The 23,832-nt window shown below is 34.2% G+C and overlaps 1 protein-coding gene, 1 long non-coding RNA gene and 1 pseudogene across 2 annotated transcripts; 1 reads left to right on the forward strand and 2 right to left on the reverse strand.

Moving 5' to 3' along the window:
• Positions 1-2,784: 2,784 nt before the first annotated feature.
• LOC125208246 lies at positions 2,785-3,788 on the forward strand. Its single transcript, XR_007174074.1, has 2 exons — positions 2,785-3,459; positions 3,545-3,788. It is a non-coding gene; the product is annotated as an uncharacterized LOC125208246 (long non-coding RNA).
• Positions 3,789-15,328: 11,540 nt separating this feature from the next.
• Positions 15,329-17,548, reverse strand: LOC125206122 (annotated as a pseudogene).
• Positions 16,931-21,931, reverse strand: LOC125203839 (E3 ubiquitin-protein ligase ORTHRUS 2-like). The gene is made up of 6 exons (XM_048102323.1): positions 21,487-21,931; positions 20,834-21,363; positions 20,321-20,433; positions 18,849-18,989; positions 18,403-18,620; positions 16,931-17,563 (listed from the first exon to the last, which is right to left on the reverse strand). Exons 1-2 carry the CDS (start codon positions 21,925-21,927, stop codon positions 20,851-20,853), a joined length of 954 nt encoding a protein of 317 aa, XP_047958280.1. The 5' UTR covers positions 21,928-21,931; the 3' UTR covers positions 16,931-17,563; positions 18,403-18,620; positions 18,849-18,989; positions 20,321-20,433; positions 20,834-20,850.
• Between the last annotated feature and the right edge of the window lie 1,901 nt (positions 21,932-23,832).

Consider the following 23,832-nt stretch of genomic DNA (forward strand, 5'->3'; position numbering starts at 1 on the left):
AAAACCCGCACCATTTGATAAGTCAAAGTAATGCATAATCAATACCGTATGCTCAATGCTAACCTACATTGATTAAGAAACAAATATTTATCAAGACCTCGCCTTTCAGTAGATAGCCTAAGGACAAGTCTTGCTGTTAGATCCGTTCAGTGCTATACCACACCAATGTCATCTTATTTCAGTAAGGCTTAGAAATATGCGGACTGACATTGCAACCTTTCTCGATGGATAGTCAAATTCCAACTAGGTTGTGAAATTCATCTTTTTCTTTGTTTAGAACTGACCATGTTACCTTAAAGTGGACGTCGCCCACAACCGGTCTACTAAAACAAAGACTTAGACTTTGTTAAGTTAACTTATACATTTAAACATGCATGAACATCCATTAAATGTAAAACGTAACAACATTATGACAAAAATAATCTGTTTTATTCCTTGGAAAATAAAATAAGAGTTTTACAGTATTCAATCACTCGAAACGTGATTTCTAGTATACAAACTCTAACAATTATAAGTTAGGGCTACGCACTTACTTTATTGGTCCAATATTTCATATTTGCATAGAAGAATAGGGTAACTAATCGGCATAAAATAAAGCTATACAACCGCATCATAAATGACCTTAAATGACATTAAAGTATATATAGATGTTAATGTGGAGTGTTATATTGCTAACTCAATACTTAATTGCTAACTATAATTAAATAATAGTTATTAGATATTCAAATTAAGAGTCTAGATCATCAGCCCTAAATGTCAATACAATCAACAAAAAATGTCACGACCACATACTCCCTAGTGGTAGTGAGTGCATCTATACGTGACTAAATAACACTTTAGAAATAATAAAATGGGATAAACATAAATGATAAGTCGAACTTAGGACATTCGTCTCATCGGCGAAAGTGAATCAAGGTCAAAATAAAGTCAGAGTGCGGTCTAGGTTCATAAATTCCTAGTATAAAATCCTAATGCAGCGGAAAAGTCCAAGACAAAGTAGTATGTATGGAGACATACTACCTTGGGCTACCTATCTACTTATTTAAGGATCGTTCCCAACACCTTCGCCTTCTTGACCACGTTCAATCTGCACATTTGAAAATAACATGCACGGCTGAGTATTTGATATACTCAGTGGGCACATTACCAAAAACAGTTCTATTTTATTTGTCAAGCCACAGTTGAGTGGTCACAGGGTTTTATTTAAAAGACCCTAGTCAATAAATACTTTTCCTTTCATAAAGATTTTGATTGCGCAATCACATCACTTAACTACCATATCTGAACATTGTGTGAACCGGGAATGTGGCCACATTCCACGTCGGTCACAGGACCGGCCAACTCCTACATTAGCTCACAGTCCCCTTATGTGTACACTAGTTCGAGTAGGGTTTGCGGCCCTACTGAGACTCGAATTCGATTTAACTAAATTGACATAGCCAAGTGGATAGGTAATCATAAAACAAAACATGCATGACAAACATACTTGAGTAAAGATTCACATTCTCATACTAAAAAATCACGTTTTGAAAGAATGCCCACCTCAAAAGCTAAATCCCTTTTTCGTAGTTTCTTTAACTTGGCCTTAGATGACGTGCGAAGACGTCCCTTTAGGAAATAAAATTATACTTAATTAGACTTTAAGAAGTCAAAAAATAAACGTGAATGCATCCTAAGTGAGTGCTCTTTTTATTTTCTTTCTTATTTTTCTAGAAGAAGTTCTAGAATTCTTGAACATTACTTAAATTAGTAGATTTAATTTATTTGGAAAAAATTATTCGCTTAACTAGAGGGTGTTACCTCCTATGCCATTTATTCAAGCACTAAAATAAACTCGAGGTCTATTCATCGTTAGCGTATAAATTCTTAAAATTAATTATGCGAGCACTTAAGCTAAGGTCCGAAAATTTAGACTTATCTTCGTGAAAATAATTAGCGAACCATTAATTGTTTAATCAACAACATAGGAGAGCCCATGATTTAATTAAATTCCAAGTCCATGATTTAATTTAGTTGGTGGCCCAACTCCATAATTATATTCTAATAAAAGGCAGCCCATTTCTAACATTTCTTAAGCCCATATTGACTTTTAATGGAGAGGCCCAATCAAATTAGAAGGGGCAGGCCCAAGCATTTAATTAAGAGAATTGGCCCAACTTCTTCTCATCTCCATCGGCTTTTCTTACTCTCTCTCATTTCTCAAAATTCCCAAATCACACAAAACCCTAGCTTGGAAGAGAACCGGCGGCGCGACGCCTCACCCCTCGCCGTCCACCGTTCGCTGCTCCGGTCGTTGGGTCGCCGCTGTCTCGCAGTCGCGCGATTTACCGAAACTTCCCGATTCCGTCGAAGCTCGCTCGTTGCTCCATTACGAGCCCTATCTCAACCATATCCTCCCCCAGAATGGCAAGCACCTCTGGCTGTCTCACCGTCCCACTACGCCGTCGCCGACATCTCTGGCTGAGGCGGAAGCTCTCGGTCTGCTTCGCAGACCAGCGCTGCCGCCGCCGCCGCCGCCGCCTCGCAGCCCTCCGTCGTCGTCCAGATCGGGCAGCCCAAGCACAATTCTAAAAGCTAAGTTCTTTCACCCCCTTTCATTTCTTAGCGTTTTGTCTTAATTCCAAAGATTAAATCTTAAATTTCACAGCCTGGTATTTTTAACTTGTGGATTTGTAAAAGCTGCGATTTTAAGGATGGATTTGGGGTGAGGGCTGTTATTGTCTACTCCGGGCTGCCGAAGGGCTGTCGCCGGAAATCCGGCAGATTTGTGCTAACGAGATAAGCTTCCTCATCCTTTCTAGTTATTAAGGCAGTAGGATTCTACTTTGGTTATATTTACTGAAATTGGTGATTTATGAGTATTTTTCTAGCTACTTCAAAGAAGACTTGATGGTGAAACATACTATTAGGCTAAGTGCTGTAAGTTCCAAGTTTGGGCAGATTCTACTTGCAACTATATGAATGCAAACTTGTACATATATGAAAGAAAAGAAGGACTTGGTGTTTACCTGATGAAAGCTACAATTGTTTTGAAAATCAGCTCCTAAAACTCAAACTCTCCTACTCTAAATCTTGCTATGTTGCTGAAAATTTCTTGTGGTGTGTAGGAGAGTTCATAAGTGGTGTTGGAGGGGGTTTTTATAGGCTGATTTTGTACCTTAGGAGGAGTTAATGAGGCTGATCTCCTTTTGTTTTTATGCCCAGCATATCTCTTGTTTTTGATCCTCATTGCAGCCTTCTACTTGAAACATTTTGGTGTTACTTGGAGTACTAAGTTTGACTAATTAATTCATCTTGTTCTCACATGCCCTCTTAGTACTTTAGTTCATAACTCTCTTTGTTTGCAAGCTGCAGGAGCATGTAGGGGTGGCAAAGCCATTGGGTGGGAGCTGCTGCAGTTGAAAAGGGCTGACCTTGCCTTATTTAGTAAATTTTTTGGTCTACAACAAGAAGCTCTTAGTTGTCTCCTTACCCCTTTCCTTTCTTAAATGGCAGGTTTTGATGGTTGGCCATTTAATAATGCTTGTTTGTTTTTACATTGCAGTAGGAGCTGCAAGAAAACTCGGCTGCTACCTTGCTGCCTTGGGCCCGATGGGCTGCTTGAAACAGGCTATGGTTCGGGCCTGGAGGAGAGGCCCGAAGTGCATCAAAATTTCCTCTTTTCTTTTCTCTGTTTTTTTATATGAAGCCTTTGATCCATGTAATTTTTGAAGTTAGTTAATAGTTTATTGTGTATGTAATGCTATTCGAAATTCTTTATATTCCGTAACGTATATTAGTTTGTTTTAGTTCGTTCGATTATTTCTTTAGCTTTTACCTTGCAACTAAAAAGATTAAGTTTTATCAAAGCCTCGAGTTCCATTTATTTAAAAAAAAAAAAGAACATTATATCTCTAGTTCGACATTAATATAACGAAAGAAAAAAAAAATTAAGGGTGCGGGTATTACAAAAAACGTCAATAAGGGTATTAAGGTTAATTTACAACAAATTAGTTGTAACTAGCTTTTGAAAAATATCTTATAACTTTAAAACGCATATAACTTTCTTGATTTAGATTATTTTTTTACACAACATATATCAAATTAAAAATAATTTCATAAGGATTCTAACTAAATCTCACTTGCATATGTTCCGACGTCAAAATTTGAAAAAAAATTCAATTGTTTTTTAATTTTTTCGTACAGTAGAAATGTCAACATAGTATATATAATATGTCAATATAATACATGTAAAATGTCAATATAAGCAATATGTTAACATTGTCAAAGCATTGTGTTGATATTTTACAAACACTATCTATATTCACATTTTCATCCAAAACCCTAATTTGGTACTCCCTCCGTCCCAAGGAAGATGACCCCTTTCTTGGGCGGCACGGGATTTTATGCAACTTTATTTTGTGTGTTAAGTGGAGAGAGTAAAGTAAGAGAGGGGGAATAAAGTAGAGATAAAGAGATTTCCATTTTAAATAATGAGTCATCTTGATTGAGACAAACCAAAAAGGAAAGTGGGTCATCTTCAATGGGACGGAGGGAGTAGTTTTTTTTTTTTATCTTTTTTGATTTAATTAATAAAAACAAAAATTACACGTAGCAAACTGTAGACCACTAATTTTCTAAAATCCTATGATCTTAAATTAGTTGTCGTTAACAATTAAATGATTAGTTAACAAATGGATCACTCCCCTTTTATGAATACTAATAATTTACTTATCTCATTTATCGTTTCTACTTAATTCTAGTTTCTTTTCCGATTCTTAAATTTGATTTTTATGCTTTTTTTTATTTTATTATTATCCTTGTTATTTAGTTTTATTTATATTATAGGTATTATACATGTATGTATACCCCACTGTCATTTTTAAGTGTAGCTCTAATTTTTTATATAAGAATTGAAAATATGTCCGTTGTCCCAAAATATATTTAGTGAACTAATTATGAATTTTATAAAAATTAATTTAGATTGCACCAAATTGATTGAATGATGAGCAAGAAAAAAAAAAGAAAAAAAAAAAAGAAAATGATTCAGATTGACTCTTTATATCAAAAAATTGAGAGGTGTAACAAACAAAAGAAAACAATAGTAAATCTGCCTTCACGAGTTAGAATTTATATTAGAGAGGTATAAAGGATTAAATAGACTTGATTATATATATTTTTAAAATGGATGAAAAGTAAACATAAAAGACATATATATAAAAAAGAGAGAAAACTGAGATTTAAGAAAATTGGTGTTTTTTAATTGCAACAAGGATTTCCAACTCCATGGAATACAATACAAATCTATTATATTTATGTAGTATGAAACTGTAATAATTGATAATATCAAAACATGACATTATATTTTTAATATTGATATTTTTAAAAAATAATAAAATAAATATACCCCGAAGTATTATACTATTATTATAGTTACATCTATATATTTCAGTTTATTTACATACTAGATCAAATATTTTTTTTATTGAGAACTAGGTATGATTATCAATAAGATTGAACCTCAATTTTCCCATAACTAAGCAAATGAAACTTCAATTTCCTATTGAGGATTGGATTTGATATAAGTATTACTCCCTCTCGTGCCCAACAGAAGTCCCATTTTTTTACTGGCGCTGGTTTAGAGAATTTGTTTAACTTTACTAATGATAGTGATAGAAAAAGTTAGTGAAAAATTCCTACATTATTTAATCAAAAAATATGACAAAATGAGAATATTTTGTTAGGTGAAGGGAGTATTATATACTCCTTCCGTCCCGCTTTAGAAGTCCAGGTTGATCGATTTCAGGCGTTCCGCTTTAGGAGTCTTGGTTTGGATAAACTAATAAAAAATGCCTACAAAGTAAGTAAAAAGTGGGTCCCAACATCCATTACAACATTTATTTATTACACACTCAATTAAAAGTGGATCTCAACATCCACTACAATATTTATTTATTACACACTAAAACATTTTTTTAAAACATGTGTCCAACTCAACCGGGACTCCTAAAGTGGAAAGAAGGGAGTAACTAATAGTCATATGGATGTCTAATTTTATGAATAGGCGATCATAGTGTTTGATATGTAATTAATTATAAGCCCAACTTTGAGTTGAAGGTATTTTGAAATTTCAAATTCTAATTATTAATTACATGACTAATATAGTCATAGTGATGTCCTGTCTTTCGAATTGGTAATCGTAGTGTTTGGTATGTGATGTAAATCATTAATGACAATTTTGACTTCCCAATTTTTTTCATTTTCCATTGTGTTTTGATATTTTTCTCCTATTTACTCGTTTAACCCTTGTTTTCTTCCGTATTTCCCAACAAAACCTTATACCCGGATAGGCAATTTCACAGATGAAGTAAGCGGGAGATTTACAAAGGAAAATGAATGACTTCTACCTAGGGTTTTGACAGATTCGAACCAAATTTGTGGATGAAAGAGTAGTTTGGGACTTTGGGTGGTTAATGAGAATTTTGTGTACTTTAAATGATGTTCTTCCTATTAGGAATATCAATGCAGCCCAAATATAAGGGTTATCAGGATAACCCACAAAATTTAAAGGGATATGATTATAAATATTTAACATGGAAAAATCTCAACCATATTAACCATCCGGATAACCTAGGTTCTTTGATAACCCACTATTATTTTCTAGCCGATGAGAAGGGCGTTTGATCGACTCTCTATTGTACAGAAAGGGCCAGTTACATATAATTTTTTTGTTTTTTTCGGAATTTATATTGGTTTCTCTATATACACATCTACTTCCCATCATTTTTTTAAATTTGCATCTCGTTGTATCCTATTTTCAAATATTTTAATACAACAAAGATTTGCGTATTAATTTTTTTTCATTTAAACTTATTTAATTTGACATATTAAATATAGAAATGCTAAATAATTAAAATAAAATAGTGATAATGTGGAAATGAAATGGAAAGGAATAGGCCCTCTGGGAGGACCCTTCCATTGCAGGGAGATATGCCCTTTGATAAAATGACGATATGGAAATAATAGAAAAAGAAGGGCCCTCTGGGAGGGCCCAACCAGAGTGAATGCTCTTATAACGCTAATATACTACTCCCTTCGTCCCTCTGTAGCTAAGTCGTATTCTTTTTTGGATTGTCCCACTGTAGCTGAGTCATTTCCTTTTTTGGCAAAAAGTACTTTACTTTCTATCGTTTTCCTTTCTACTTCATCCTCCTTTTACTTAACTCATTTAAAATAATTTTTCTTAAATCTCTTGCCGAAAAGAAATGCATCTACTACAAAGGGACGGAGTGAGTATAAAAATAAGGCACACACTCCACTAACTTTTTCCACTCACTTTACTTATAAAAGTCAAAAAATTTCTTTAAATCTGTACGGATCAAATATGACAATTTAATGGGGACCTGAGGGAGTACAAATTAGATAACTTCACATACACACACTATGAATACACACGTGTACACAACCAGCACACACACATTCACACAATACACACATTGCACGCACACACATTCACACTCCCACGCACATTACACACATCCACAATACACACGTTGCAAACATACACACATACTACATGTAGTATGTGTATTATGCATGGGTGTAGTGTATGTATATAGTGTGTATGTATGTGTGTACTTTGTATGTGCACACAGTGCAAACATACTCACACACACTAGTGTTTGTATTGTGCATGGTATAATGTGTCTATATAATGTGTATGTGTAACATCTCGGAATTTAGAACCCTAATTTTAGAGCCCTAAAATTTATTATTGATGACGTGGAAGATGTGAATTATTTGATAAGTGAATTTATTGCATGAGTTTCTTTGACCGGGAAGTTTGAAAAGTGACTATGTGATGTGGCATGTGATTTATTAAATTATGAGGTGAATTAATTGTTTAAGGGTGAGTGAGAATATTAGAGAAAATTTCCATAAATACTAGCCATTTTCGACCGATTTTTGAAGAAAAAATTCTATTTTTCTGGATTTAATTTAATTCTTGGGATATTTATCCAAATTAAATCCAAGACCCAGTTATTCCTTATTCTAAAGAGGAAAAAATCGAAACCCCCTTGCTATTTGGTGATTTTCGAAAATCACTATGTTGGGAAGGAAGAAATTATTTTATTGTTTAATTGATCCCTTATTTGATCTCCTTCCATACCTAGAATTAAAATATTCTACCAAATCTTTCCATACCTCAAGAGATCTTGCCATATCCTATTTTAGTTAATATTCAAAAATCTATGCCTTATTTAAGGCACATATTACACGCCTATTTCTATGCCAATGGGGTAGGATTTTTATTTTTATTTTACTCCGTGATATTTTATTCTATTCCGTAAAATATACCAAAACAAAATCTTGGCTAATTAAGAAGCCAAATTTTCGAAAATCCCATGATTTGTGCCTTAGAGCTTATTTTTGGTATTTCTTCTTCCCTACTCCATAATATTGTTTTATTTAATTATGGAGAATAAATCTTACCAAATATTCTATTCTATTTACCTAAAGATCTTGTTGAGCACTATAAATAAGAGAAGCCCCAACCCTAGCCCCCACATTTTTCGTCCCCTCTTCTTCTCCATACTCTCCCAATTTTCTTCTACTTTACTCCAATAATCCTCCATCCTTTGTGAAGAATTGAAGTTTGATCCAAGAATTTTGAAGAACCGAGTCTAATACTTAATTTCTACCGTTCGTTTTTCTCTTAAGGTATTTTTATATCCATCTTCTTTATTTTACTCAATTCTTCTTCTTTCTAACCAATTAATCGTTCTTCTTGAACCCTCATGCATCTTGGTTGAGTGAAAGTGGGACAAAGGGGATATGGGAATATGTTTCATGTGTGTGTGTGCGTGTGTGAGTGTGTGTGCGAGACGTGTGTGTGTGTGTTGTGTTGGTGTAGTGTGTGTTTGATGGCTAAATATTCTTGCGTAACATATGTCGATGTTAGATCTAGATTGGAAATGCGAATGGAACTTGTGTGATAAACATGATTTTTATTGATTAGTAATGATAAGATAAATCGAGGGGAAAAGGGAAAAGTTTTGAGACATGCATGAGTAAGAGTAGTGTTGAACCTAATTTGTGATATGTGCCTATGTGATTAAAAGGTGAAACCTTGGTTGCGAAGCCGGATAACGGAAAAGCGAAACTACTTGAAATCTAAGCAATCGAGGTGGGCTTTACTCTTAAAACTCTCTTTTATTTTGTCAAAAGTATTGATTGGTGTTATAAGGGTGGTTTAACTGTTATGCCATGCCTATGTCTGTTTTGTTGTGATATTGTGCGCCTGATGCCCAGTTTGAGAGTTCGCTCCATTGGGATATAGGGCTATGGATATGTTAAACGAATTCGGGTCTGAGTATGGGCCACAAACCCTACCAGGCTGTGTACACGAGGGGATCGGGAGTCGTCCTTGATAGTCGGCCGGTCTCGTGGGCGAAAAGTGTGGCCACACTTTCGTCGCACCATGGAAAGATTGTGATTGTGGAATTTGATGAGGAAAGTGAGGAGTATGTTTGATTGGCCAATCTATGAAAATATATTTTGTGATACTCGTGATATTCTCTTATAACTGCTTAAAAACTCGAGTTCACTATGGTAAGGGTGGCATAACTTATAAAATGTTTTGGTAACGAGCTCACTGAGTATTTCAAAATACTCAGCCCTGAATGTGTTTTCCTTATGTGCAGGTTGAACGATGACAAGCGGTGGCGGGTGTTGAGCATGATAATGAATTAAGATGGTTGTTTTGAACTTCAAGCGTAGTTGTGTCTTCATACATAGCTATTCTTTCTCTTGGTCGCTTTCCGCTGAGTTTTTGATACACTTATGTTTATTTTGAATATTTTGCACTCTCCTTTCAGTTTAGAGGCCTTAGACTATCTTGTGGTTTGTATCTTGGAAACTATGTCATACTCTGAAGATTCTTGAACGCCATTTATTATACCTTCCTTTTTTTTATTCAAGTTTCTAGGTGAAGTTGTTGTTTTAAATACTCTGATAGTTCTTTCTAATCTTTTGGTCAACACTCTTTAAATGAAACCCTAGCCTTTGTTCATTTCTTCGAGTCCGTTTGGTAGCAGTTGCCGCATTTATTGTATCCTAGGAGGGCGGACTGTTACAGTATGTATGTGTGCACTTTGTGTGGGTGTGTGTGTGAGCACAATGCGTGTATGTGAGTGTTATTTGTGTGCGCGATGTGTATATTTAGTACTCCATCCGTCCCATATTAGATGACACACTTGAGTAATGCCATTGGATTTTATGAGATGTTGTTTTGTGTGTTGAGTGGAAAGAGAAAATAGTATATTTAAATTAATGTGAGAGAGAACTTTTTCCATAAAATGAAATGTGACATTTTTTGTGGGACAAACTAAAAAGGAAAGTGTGACATCTATTATGAGACGGAGGAAATAACTCTGTATACAATGTTTTAAACAAAATTCCAGTTCTCTGCCTAACAAACAAATTCTTAGATTTAGTCTGAGTTATTAGCTCATGTTGCATAGATCACATATACAAGTACAACAGTCTTGTATAATTTGCTCACAGGTTTTTAGCTGAGTATGACAAAGAAAAAAAATTAAGGTATGCACTACACTCCAGCCTAATACAACCCCTACAATACTACACAGACCAGCTATCAAGTCTATCTCATTTTTTGTTGATTTTTGAAATTAGTCAATTGTATTCTAATCCGAGCACAACGCACAGCTCGCTAACAGATGACCAAATGAATATGAGAATGTTTCTGATTTAGTGGGTGTGCCGATATTGTTTCGAAGTTTTTAATAAATGCATTATTTACTAACTATAGGGTTGGTGCCCACGAGTAGGATTATTGAATTAGTGTTAATATACTCCATAAGCTATCGAACACTTAGTGCTCAATTAGATTTAAGAGTAAAGGTAAATTTTGATCTTAAACATATGACCAAAATATGAATTTGGTTCAAAACATTCATTTTTTTAAAAATAGCTCCATAACAAATGAAATCCTTGTCCGAGTCTTTTCTTTATTGTTCCGTCAAAAAACTAACGGTCATGCTACTGTGCAATTAGCGTTGACCGTTAGTTTTTTTACGAAACAGTAAAAAAAAGGACAACTTCGTCGACATTTTCATTTATTATGGACCTGTTTTTCAAAAAGTGAATGTTTTGGACCAAATTCGTATTTTTGTCATATATTTAGGACAAAAATTGACCTTTACTCTAAATTAAATTAGAAAAAATATAAAAGTTGATTCCATGAACTGGAATGTAAATATTTTAGCTATAAACTATAAATAATCATAATATTTTAGCATTCAAACCCTAGGGCATCGCTGGTGACGTGGATGGAATAGGAGTTCGACTGATCCGAGACCTCATCTCGCTTTCAGTATAAGTGAGAGATTTTTGGCATTTTTGCATGTTTAGTTAGTATATACTCAAAAACATGTTTGAGTATAAGTGGGAGATTGTTCGAGTTTTGTATACTGCAAAGCATTTTTTTATTCTTGTATGTTGTAAAAACTCATCGTTTAGTTTCCAACGAATAAAACATATTATTTTGGCACAATGTGTTGTGTTTTTACATTTAATAGCTGTTCTACATATTTAGATGTATAAGAAACAAAACAAGTTAAAATTGTTTGTTCTGGTTGTGGACGGCGTTCACTTTAAGGTAATAAGTCAAATCTTAACTAATTAAATATTTAAATTAATACTCCCTTCGTCTCATTACATGTGAGACATTTCTATTGAGCACATGTTTTTGTGAGTAAAATAAAGTAGGAGAGAGGATAAAGTAAGAGATAGATAGAGTGTTGCTTTGTCATAAAAGAAACTATCTCACTTATAGTGGGATGATATAAAAAGGAATACGTCTCAATTATAATGGGCCACAGAGAAAGTATACAGATAATTAATTGTCCGTGCATCACACGGGTGTTACACTAATATATCATAAAAATTAACATGTAGTCTGCATTAATAGGGAGTGTGCCTAATGTTTTGGTTTATGCACTCTTGATCCAAAATGAAGATTTCGGCAGTTTATTTTATAAAAAATAATTAATACGCAATAATTTCTTACTCCCTCCGTTTTTTATAAATAGAATTTCTTTTCTATTCAGTTCGTATCCTAAAAATAGAAACTCTCCATTTTAGATAATGGACCCCGCAATCTAATGAACACTAATTTCATTACTTTTTCTCTTCCTCTGTCTTACTTTACTCATTTTTTATCTTTCACTCTCTTAATCTACCAATCTATATCTATACTAATATAAAAGGCGAGTTATTGCAGTTTTAAATAGTCATTTTATGCCAGGGATGTAAATGCAATTTTAAAAAATATTAAATTACTAATTTTTATAGCACTACAATGAGTAAGCGGTTACAAATCTTTAAATAGAAGATGATGAGAATTTAACAAAATTTGTAACCTCTATTCTCTTAATTTTATAATTTATGATGTTTTAATTCCATGATCTATCATATCCTAATTCTGTGCCTATAAAAGGCAGAGTTGTGGATGAATTACACACCAACACAAGCATTCCCCATTCTTTCTCAAGCTCAATTTTATTGTATATTTTAGGAACATTGTATTGCTCAATTTTTGGAGCTCCATTAAGTTCATCGGTGCCTAGCGGGTTTGAGATGTTATATACGTTAGGAGGAAGTCGTGTCATCTTTGGGGATAATACGTCAATTCGAGAGCACTAGCCGTGATGTAATTTGTCTTGCGGAAAGAGGGTTTTTCTCGACTAGATTTAAAGTTCTGTTTATTTTATAATTTTGATTGTAATTTCCATTTCATTTGTTGTTTTTTTTTATTTGATTACAATAGTTAGAGTACCACGTGTATATGATTCAAGAATTTTTTCCTAATATTTCTTACAATTCTTAGAGACGGAAGAATTGTAACATCCTTAACTTGAAACATGCATAATATTTATCTTCATCTTTACAAAATTTATTATTTTTGTATATTTATATTGTCACTGACGCTATAATTATATTAAGTGGATTCACACAAAAAATAATATTTATCACTTATGATTAATTAATAAGTGGTGCATAATATGTATATTTGCAATGAGATAATAAAACCTATTAAAATCGAGTTGATCAAACAATTAGTTGTTCAAACAAAATAAAATAGTCTCCTACCAAATTTTGGTTTACTAATAATACTACTGTTGAAATTAGGATTTAGCACTTAATTGTTCAGATCAGGGATACAACTGATTTTATATAGAGAATCTAATTATCTTATCTATTGGTGATCATGCTGAGTAAAATATATACTCCCTCCGTTTCGCCATAGTTGAGGCGAAACTTTTCGGCACGGAATTTTAGAAATAAATATTGAGTGTGTTAAATAAATAGATAAAAAAGTAAGAGAGAAGAAAAAGTAGAGAGAATAAAGTATAAAGTGAATAAAGTAGAGAGAATAAAGTAAGAGAGAGTAAAGTAAGTAAGAGAAAAAAGTTATCATATATAGAAATGATTCAACTATGAAGAAACTTTCTGAAATGGAAAAATGACTCAACTATGGCGAAACGGAGGGAGTACTATCTTCGTCCCCCAAATTTTTACACACTTTGACCCGACACGGGTTTTAAGAAATGTAATGGAAAGTGAGTTGAAAAAGTTGGTGGGATGTGGGTCCTACTTTTAAAGTATTAGTTTTATAATAAAATGTGAGTAGGAATGAGTTAGTGGAATATGAGGTCCACTACCAAAAATGGTAAAAAGTGAAGTGTGTCAAATTTTCAGGAACAGACCGAAATAGTAAACTGTGTCAAAATTTGAGAGACGGAGGTAGTATATTATATTAAGTATATTTTTACAATTTTTTTTTTGCAGTATTGAGAATTGTAAAGTAGCATATAAAATAGTGCAATGAATAAAGATAAACGTTCCAACGTTCAAAAGGTCTATCATTATTCATCAATATAATAGTGTTAATTCAACCAATTAATGTAATGTTTTTTGTGTAGTTTATCATTTGAAATTTTATGGTCATAATTTTGACGTTTTGAATATTATGAGTTATCGATTTATTATTTTGTTAAAAGTGTGATTTTCATTGTTATTATTAGAGAAATATGAAGGATTGTTTTAAACATATTTTTCAAAAGTGCCAACACTTGATCTAGTCATGTTTAATTTTATCTCTTTAGGTGTAAAATGAATTGAGGAGCATATATTTATTGATTATTATTATATGATATACTTTTTTATTTTTAAACATTATATATTTATAATATTTTTTATTTTAATTAATCAATTAACAATTTAAAACTGTATGACAAAAAAATATTCCATCGTGCCTCGCACGTGGGTTAACACTAGTTTTGCATTAAAGCTGAAGTCAAGTCGTTTCCAAAGTTTTTTTAGGAAAGTGTATTTTTTTTGTAATCATGATAATTTAAACACTCCATCTGTTGATGATGAGAGGTTTGCAAATTAATTTGTACTTCATCGTCATTAAGTTATTCGGGAGTAATCACAACGAGGGCGATGAATGAATAAGTCCTTGCCTTGTTGAAATCGCACTGGAACTGCACTTAATTTATTTTCCCATTTAATATTCATTTTACTCACTCTCACTCATTTCAGTATTTCCTTCCAATAGGAGAATACAAATATTGTTGGTATGTTTGCTCCTTATAACATACTACTATAAATTTATTACTTAAACTAGAAATTAACATCTTTTGCCTTTTTTGTCTATTATGATTAATAAGAAATTCATAAAATCTTTAAAATTATCTTATGTTTGATGTCAATTTACAGGTTGGGGCCCTTCTCCAAAAAATGGCTTATATTCCCAATGTTAAAGTTTCAAGTGCTGTGAATAAGAGAAATGATCTACTTGTTCAAGTGTGTAATAGTGCCCACCCTAGAGCTCCATGGGATGAGGGACTATGTAAAGTTTATGGAAGGGACAAGGATGATGACAATGTTCTATTGTGTGATAAATGTGATTCCGAGTATCATAGATATTGCTTGGATCCTCTACTTCTACGAATCCCAGAAAGAAACTGGTATTGCCCCTCCTACATTAGTGGCCAGTCTCTTCCTTGCATTAGAACCTACGGGTCAATCTCAAGTCAATGGAACAAAAAAAGAAATATTGGAGAATTCATGTCAATGTTTGGAAGAACGGTCCAGATTAGCAAAACTGATGGAGGTGAAAGAATATTGGGAATTCACAGTTGAGGAGGTCTGTTGTCAAGATTTTTCTAAATTCAAATTCTGTGAGAAAACCAGAAAAAACCTTGCTGTTCATATTTGTTTCTCTACCATTTCCCACTTTTCATATCTTCATAACTTTACATTGGAAACTAAAACAATTGTGGTTTCTCAAAAAATGTGGTCCATGTTACAACAATGCAGCTAGAGTATAAACAAATGAGACAGTGAATCTTTCCATATCTCACTTTTCGAATTCTGTATTTTCATGGCCATCACCAACATCCACTTTGCTTCTCTTGGCTATCTCTATTTTCTCTTCTTCATCCGAGAGGCTAGGCGAACTGCTCTTTCTCTTAAGAGGATTTTCAGGTTGGCTTTCTGCTTCTTCATTTGATGGGTCAACTGCATCGTCCAGCCCTTCCCAGAACTATTTTCCTCTGAGCCCTTAGCATCATCGTTTGCATACATGTCAATTCCAGACTGCAATTTCTCTATAACCTCCATGATTTCCCGGTTTACCTAAAATGTGAGGAACATTGGACATTTTTTAGTTTATAGGCCAGCATTCAAGCTTCAAGAAATGGTTATAAGGTTTCGTTCGGTATCATAAAATAGGTCCTGCGCAGTTGGAATTGGAGCCTTCAATTCCAAATCCAATGTTTTGTACCGCAAAATATTTGGAACTCAATTCCAATTCTACAAATTCCACAATTGGAATTCCAAATAATTATAAAATTGAGCACTGCACACGCTTGCGCTACACTCTGCACACACACTTTGCGCACACCTGCACACATGCTACACATATTGCACACACACTGCACTTCATATCAATTTTATTATATTTATCAAACAAAAGATTTGGAATTGAATTATACAAATTATAATTCCTTGTACAGAACGGACCCCCCTAAGGGGGTCTTCGCTTTGCAAGATTAAATCTCATGATTAAATACATATCATATTTGGTTCATAAAATTGAATCCCACAAGTTAATCCTAGATGGATAGTCTCATGATAATTAGTCATAGCCACCCCCTCCAACTAAAATAATCTCACAACTTAATCCTAGATAAATAGTCTCAAAATAATTAGTCATGGCAACCGAATTACACCTAATAGTATTTTACAGCACATAGGTAGCATACCTGAGGACTGTGAAGGAACTCAGATATATTAGTTGCGCATGCTGGGCATGTCAGTACATTTTTCTTCGAGCAAGCCTTCGCCCATTCTGGCAGACCCTCTCTTGTGCAAATGATTGGCCTTCAAATGCATTCTCAAGACATGACTTGCAAAAGTTATGTGCACAGGGAGTCGTCAAGGGTTGATTCATCACTTTTTTACATATGAGGCAGCAGAACCCTATAACAAACAGAAGAAAAATTAAAATTGTTGATCTCAACTTCTATATTGATATCAAGGAATTGGGCATGCGGAATTGTAATTGGAGCCTTCAACTCCAAATCCAATGTTTGGCACCGCAAAATATTTGGATTTGTAATTGAATTACAATTACAATATCAATTTCACAATTTAAAGCAAAAGTAGATTATTGGAATTTCAAATAGTTATAAAAGTGCGCACTTTCACACTGCACACACTCTTCATATCAATTATATCACTTTTATCGAACAATGGATTTGGAATTGAATTATAATCCTACTTCAAATTCAATTCTGTAAAATTGTAATCCCAATTCAATTCCAATTCCAATTCCGTGTACCGACCGGACAGTGTAAAATGATTGGAATTCTATGGAATTAAGCAACATATTTGAATCTCTAAAAATGGATTTGAGTTCGCCCAGACTATGGTGTTCATTTCGTATTCGTTCCTCTTCTTCCTGAACTTCTTATGTTTGATGTAAATTACAAGTTCTGACACTTCTCCAAAAAATGGCTGATATTTCCAATGCAAAAGTTTCAAGTGTTGATACTCTGAAAGAGAGATAATCTTCTTGTTCAGGTGTGTAATAGTGCGCACCCTAGAGCTTCATGGGATGAGGGACTAGTAAAGTTTGTGGAAGGGACAAGGATGATGACAATGTTCTGTTGTGTGATAAATGTGATTCCGAGTATCATAGATATTGCTTGGATCCTCTACTTCTACAAACCCCAGAAGGAAACTGGTATTGCCCCTCCTACGTTAGTGGCCAGTCTCTTCCTTGCATTAGAACCTACGGGTCAATCTCAAATCAACACAACCGATGGCAAACTGCTCTTTCCCGTAAGAGGATTTTCTCATTTGGTGGGTCGCCTGTGTCCTCCTTTCCCTTCTCAGAACTATTTTCCTTCAAGCCCTTAGCATCACCATTTGCATACAAATCAAGTCCAGACTGCAAATTCTCTATAACCTCCATGATTTCCTGGTTTACCTAAAATATGAGGAACATTGGATATTTTTTAGTTTATAGGCTTCGTTAATTATCATGAAATAGGGCCTGCGGAATTGGAATTGGAGCCTTCGATTCCAAATCCAATGTTTTGTGCTGCGAAATATTTGGAATTCAATTCCAATTCTAAAAATTCCACAATTGGAATTCCAAATAATTATAAAATTTAGCATTGCACAAGCTTTGCACACACTCTGCACAAACACTACGCATATTGCGCACACACTCTACACACGCACTGCACTTCATATCAAATTTATTATACTCCCCCCATCCACAAAAAATAGAACAATTGGTGTATGGCACGGGTTTTAATGTAGAATTGGTAAAGTAAGAGAGAAGGAAAAAAATTGAGAGAAGGGAAAAAAGTAAGAGAGAAGGGAAAAAGTGTAAGAGAGAAGTTTTAACTCTAATGGCATAAGTGGTAAACAAAATGATGTGTAGGGTTATTATTTTGTTGAAAACATTCCATAAATGAATGTGGTCTATTTTTTTTGGACGGAAGGAGTATTTACCAATCTAAGGATTTGGAATTGAATTATACAAATTCTAATTTCAATTCCGTGTAAATAACAGACCCTAAGGGGGTGTTCAGTTGGCAAGATTACATCTCATGATTAAATATGTATCATGTTTGGTTCATAAGATTGAATCCACAACTTAATCCTAGATGGATAATCTCATGATAATTAGTCATAGTCATAGCCAACCCCTCCAACTAAAATAGTCCTACAACTTAATCCTAGATGGATAGTTTCATGATAATTAGTCATGCAACCGAATGGCACCTAATAGTATTTTACAGCACATACGTAGCATACCTAAGGACTGTGAAGGAACTCAGAAATATCAGTTGGGCATGCTGGACATGTCGGTACATTTTTCTTCGAGCGAAGCCTTCGTCCATTCTGCCAGACCGTCTCTTGTGCAAATGATTGTCCTTCAAATGCATTTTCAAGACACGACTTGCAAAAGTTATGTGCACATGGAGTTGTCAAGGGTTGATTCATCACCTTTTTACGTATGAGGCAGCAAAATCCTATAACAAACAAAAGAAAATTGAAGAAATTGTTGATCTCAACTTCTATATTGAAATAAAATTGTTTCCTTGTGGGTTACAATACATAACAGATTTATGGGAATAAAAATGTTAACAAAGCCATAAGTGAAACAATCACGTCTAAAGGAACCATTACGACAAAATATTAACAAGCAGAAGTTGGTCACATGGTTTGGATTAAGTGCCATAAACTGTGGATTATCATACCTTGTAGAAGATTCACTCATTGAAATTGTTTGAAATTTCTTAATCACCAATTTTTCCTTCGCCCTGTACAGGATTTACATCGACCACTTTTTCTTCACTACGAGGTGGTGGCTTAATCCATTTCCAACAACATTCTACCGCCTAAGATCAAAGGATAATAATCAGGCTCTGTTCAATATCATGAATTAGGCCTGTGGAATTGGAATTGGATCCTTCAATTCCATATCCAATGATTGATACCGCAAAATAATTGGAATTGAATTACCATTCCAATTCCTCCCAATTTCATATCAAAAGTAGATAATTGGAATTTCAAATAGTTACGAAATTGGCACCTTCACATACTACACACACTGCACACATTGCGAGCGCGCACACAGAGCGCTTACATTGCGCGCGTACACACTTCATATCAATTGTAAACAACAAAATGTAAAAGTACTCCATGTATATTCAAATTTAAATCAAAAGTCAGCCCCCAAATCTAAATGGCGGCAGATGAAAATTTTTAAAATTGTGGGTTAACCCACCCACCATTTTGCAGGTTTTCGCAGAGGGGATGAGGTTGTCGCTGACGGGAAAGAGGTTGGGGTTGGGAGCACCGTGGATAAATTAGTTTTTTTAGAGAGAGGCGGAAGAATTTAGGTTAGAGAGAGAATGAGTTTGAAGAGAGAGACGTGTATTTTTCCAAATGAGCGGTGGATGGGTTGGTGGGGTTGATGAGTTATTAATTAATATCATTATTTAGCATTTTAAGTGTAATAAGGGGATGTTTAACTAACACTAATTTTTACCCAAAATAGAAAGAGTGCAAGTATTTTGGGACGCCAAAAAAGGAATATAGTGCAAGTAATGTGGGACTAACAAACTACTCCCTCCGTCCCATTACATGGGTCACATTCTTTTGGGCGCAGGTTTTTAGGTAGTAATGTATAATGATTAAATGAAGAGATAATAAAGTAGGAGTGAGAAAAAAGTAGAAAGGAAAAATAGGAGAGATAAAGTAAGAGAGAGATAGAGTGTTGATTATTTGCCATAAAAAGTAATGTCTCACTTATGGTCGGACGGGCCAAAAAGGAATACGCTTCACTTATAATGGGACAGAGGGAGTACTAAATAGTAGTATATCTGTATATGAGAAACAATTAGTCCAGAAGGGTGCAATAAAAGTTTGTTTCTTAAAATTTGTCAACTTTGGCATGTTCAATTTTTTTGCCTTATTTGCCAAAACTTAAAGATGCTCTACCTCTAAATCATCATAAAATTAATCATGTATTCCACTTTGGAGTACATAGTTGTTCTTCAAGAAATAAAATCTTAAAGTTGCATAGACTTTTATAGAGAACGGATCGGAACTTCACTTTAAAGAGCGAAAAAGAGAGATGCACACAACTAATATGGTGCTGAGCTGTTTCATGCTCAGGCTATAAAATCCACATATAATTAAGGTGTAGTGAGCATAAAATTATCACCTGATAACACGAACAGGATAACATTTCATGCAGCTAACTCTAAAAGCCTGATTGTTGTATGTAAACTCCTGATCAATTGAATGCTCCTTGTTCGTACGTCTATTTCCAGTTAACTGCTTCCCACCACCGCAATAGAAATAAAGCCAAAAAAAAATAGTAAAATCAGATATACCTTGACTTAGTAAGGAAGATTAGGTAGTAAGTGATGCAATTAAACCAATGTCCTCTACATACAAAGGAAATAATCAGGTCAATAATGAATAAATGTAAACAATAAGGAAAAGAAAATAAATATAGTAACAAGCAACGTACATGAAAAACGGTAGATTAGTGAACTTTCTTATCCATAAAATGTTATGGACTTACAAAGGAAACATGGCATATTTTATCAAACATAAGATGGCACCACCGTCCATTTTCCATATTAGACTCTTGACAAACAGAAAAAATAAAAACAGAAATCACAGCACAAAAAGGGAAACGGGTATCTAGATAGTTGCAAATGCGAATAACCTTCCAGTGTAGATAAACTATTCACCATGGTCTTCATCATCCTCATAACCTCCGGAAATGACAACTGATTGTGAGCCATAACGTGCCTTCCCACTAATGCCAGCTATAGGAGGGTAGTGCACACCCCACTGCCTGACTTCCATACGCATTTTCCACGTTTCTCCAACAAAACCCCCAACATTCCTCTCAGGATCATTCTCTGCTGGAATAGATCCAAAGTGATCTTTCGGGAGAGTAACAAAAATCCTCCCACTTGCAGCATTGGCCATTCCCGCTCTCTGCGCCCTTTCAGTAGTGAATGCCGCGTCCGGACGATCCTGGTCATGTAAGTAGCAATAAACAGATTGGGGGGCAACAGAGCCAGATGTGATTGTTCTCATCAGCTTCGCCATTCTCATAGCAGCCACAAGTGCAGAGTTGATGTGGCCTGCTGGCCATTTTGTCCAGCAAGTTGCTACGACACAGGTACGCTTTCCCTGCTTGATCCATTTCTCAAAGCATTTCAAGCAAAAATTGTGCCCACAGGGCGTCTGGTTTTCAAACAAAACACTTCAATTAAGTTTGAATTGAATGATTCTCAACCCTAGCTTTCTAATCTCAATTAAATTCGAACGAAATGCCTAAATAAGTAAAGAGTAAAGCAAAATCAATACCGTAACAGGTCTCTCCGGAAGCTCCATACAATAAGCACACTTCAAAGTCTCGCCCATCACAACCAGAATATCACACGATTTGTCCTCTTTTTCCTCCGAAATTTCTCCAGCATCGGTTTGGATGCTCCCGCACAGCAATTGCTGCCTTTTGCTAGCCTTTTCCGCCTCTGACAAGGAATCATCGGCCTCGATCTGCCGAATCTTAGCGAAGAGATCCTTGCTATCCGCATTTGCAGGCACGGGAGCTCCGGTGAGGGCGTAGCCGGAGCAGTCAGGGCACTCAAACCCTAGGGAGGAATTGTTGATCTGAGAGAGACAGGACACGTGCCAAGGCGTGGCGCACGTGGCGCAGCAGAGAGTGGCCTCTTCGGAAGGCCTCTCTTTACAGAGCATGCAGATGCCGTCGCTGTCGAGAGGGAGTTGTGAGCCCGTTTGCGCCATTTTGCGGAGACTGCGGCGATACAAATCAATAATAGGTGGCAGAGTGTTAGACTATATCAACTTTTTAATAAAATATTTATTTTTCTATCATGCACATGCATAACTCCCTCAACATTTTTACTTCCATCACTAACCTCAACCCAACCCAATATTTTCTTTTTCATATATTTTATATTAATATTTTTTTTTATAATTAATTTAAATATATTAAATAATATCTAAAATTATAATAAAAAAGTATTTGATTCAAATTTAAAATAAAAAATATTAGATATTCATCTGCATACATAACCTTCTTTCAATCAACTTTTTTATTTTTCATATAATTTAAATTAATATACAAATTTATGATTAATTTATAATAAATCAATAATTTAAAGTAATAAAAAATTAAAAATTAATTTAATGGAAAATGTTCAAAATGTGGCGAGATTCAGATTTATAGTACTAAGTTTATACTATAAATTATAAAAAAGTAGACATTAAAACAAATAAAGTATAATAAAAGAAATATAAGTAATTGAATATATAATAATAACTAATTAAAGTAGTGCAAGAAAATCAAAATTAATTAAATACTCCACATCCAACAAGAAGATGACATGTGTCCTTGACTCCCACTTTTTGTTGGGGTCAGTAGGGCGACATTGAAATGAGAGGGTTGGTCAAGTTAATTTCATTTAGAATTATTTTTATTTATAGTATTTTTGTCTTACATGGGTGACGTTGGTGAAAATGTCACTGATGATGGTAGTCTTAGTGAGTGAGACAACACGGTTTATATAGGTCTGGCAGACATAGAATCGGGCGGGATTAAAGGAATATACTTCTATTTGAATAAGGGTACGTTGAGTTTAGATTCCTATTTTGAACTTCTTTTCCTATTCTTTTTAATTTAAATTATTCAATTAAAGTTTTAGCGTTTTTGTCAATAGAGTTGAGTTACGGTACTCCCTCTGTTCCATATTACTTGAGACGTTTCTTTTTTGCACGAGATTTAAGAAAGTTTTGTTTAGTGAATTAAATAAAGTAAAATACAGTAAATAAGAGAATAAGGTAAGAGAGAGAAAAGAGAATAAAGTAAAATAAAGAATAAAATAGATATGATTAAATATTTTGTTTTTAGTCAAAAAGTGAAATGACCCTATTAACTTGGGACAACACAAAATGGAATACGACTCAAGTAACTTGGGATGGATGGGGTATTAAATATGAGGTTAATCTAAATTTAGGCAATTAGTATAGAATTATTTTTTCTAAAAGTAATTCATCAATCAATTAGACATTCAATAGCGTTATTCTAAATCAACATATGTAATACTCTTTCCGTCCCATAATAGATGTCACACTTTGTGTTCCACAAAAAATGTCATATTTCCTATTTTGGAAAAAGTTCCTCTCACATTAATATAAAAATATTATTTTTCTCTCCACCCAACACACAAAACAATATCTCCTAAAATCTCGTGTCATTTCCCAAGTATGTCATCTATTATAGAACGGAGGGATACTAAATTACTAATTGTCGGAAAATTTTGAACCCGGTCTATGTATTTTGATTTAATATCAAAACCTTGGACGATGAATCTTACAGAAGGTCGTTACATCAATCTAAATTGACAATGATTCAATCAAGGAGAATTGATCATCAAATTAGAGTCAGTTGCCATTTCGAAGCTATAGAGTATATACATACACAACTACGTTATAGACAGTCTGTTTATAGGCAAGAGTAATTACTGCTCTCTCCACCCATTAAAAATATAAACTATTTTCTTATTACACCCGTCTCTAAAAAGTGCTCCCTCCATTTTCTAGTTGAGACAAAACTTTTCGGCACAGAATTTTAAAAATGATGTTGAGTGTGCTAAATAAATAGATAAAAAAAAGTAAGAGGGAGAAAAA

The sequence above is a fragment of the Salvia hispanica genome, chromosome 2 (genome assembly GCF_023119035.1).
Source record: "Salvia hispanica cultivar TCC Black 2014 chromosome 2, UniMelb_Shisp_WGS_1.0, whole genome shotgun sequence".
Classification (NCBI taxonomy): Eukaryota; Viridiplantae; Streptophyta; class Magnoliopsida; order Lamiales; family Lamiaceae; genus Salvia; species Salvia hispanica.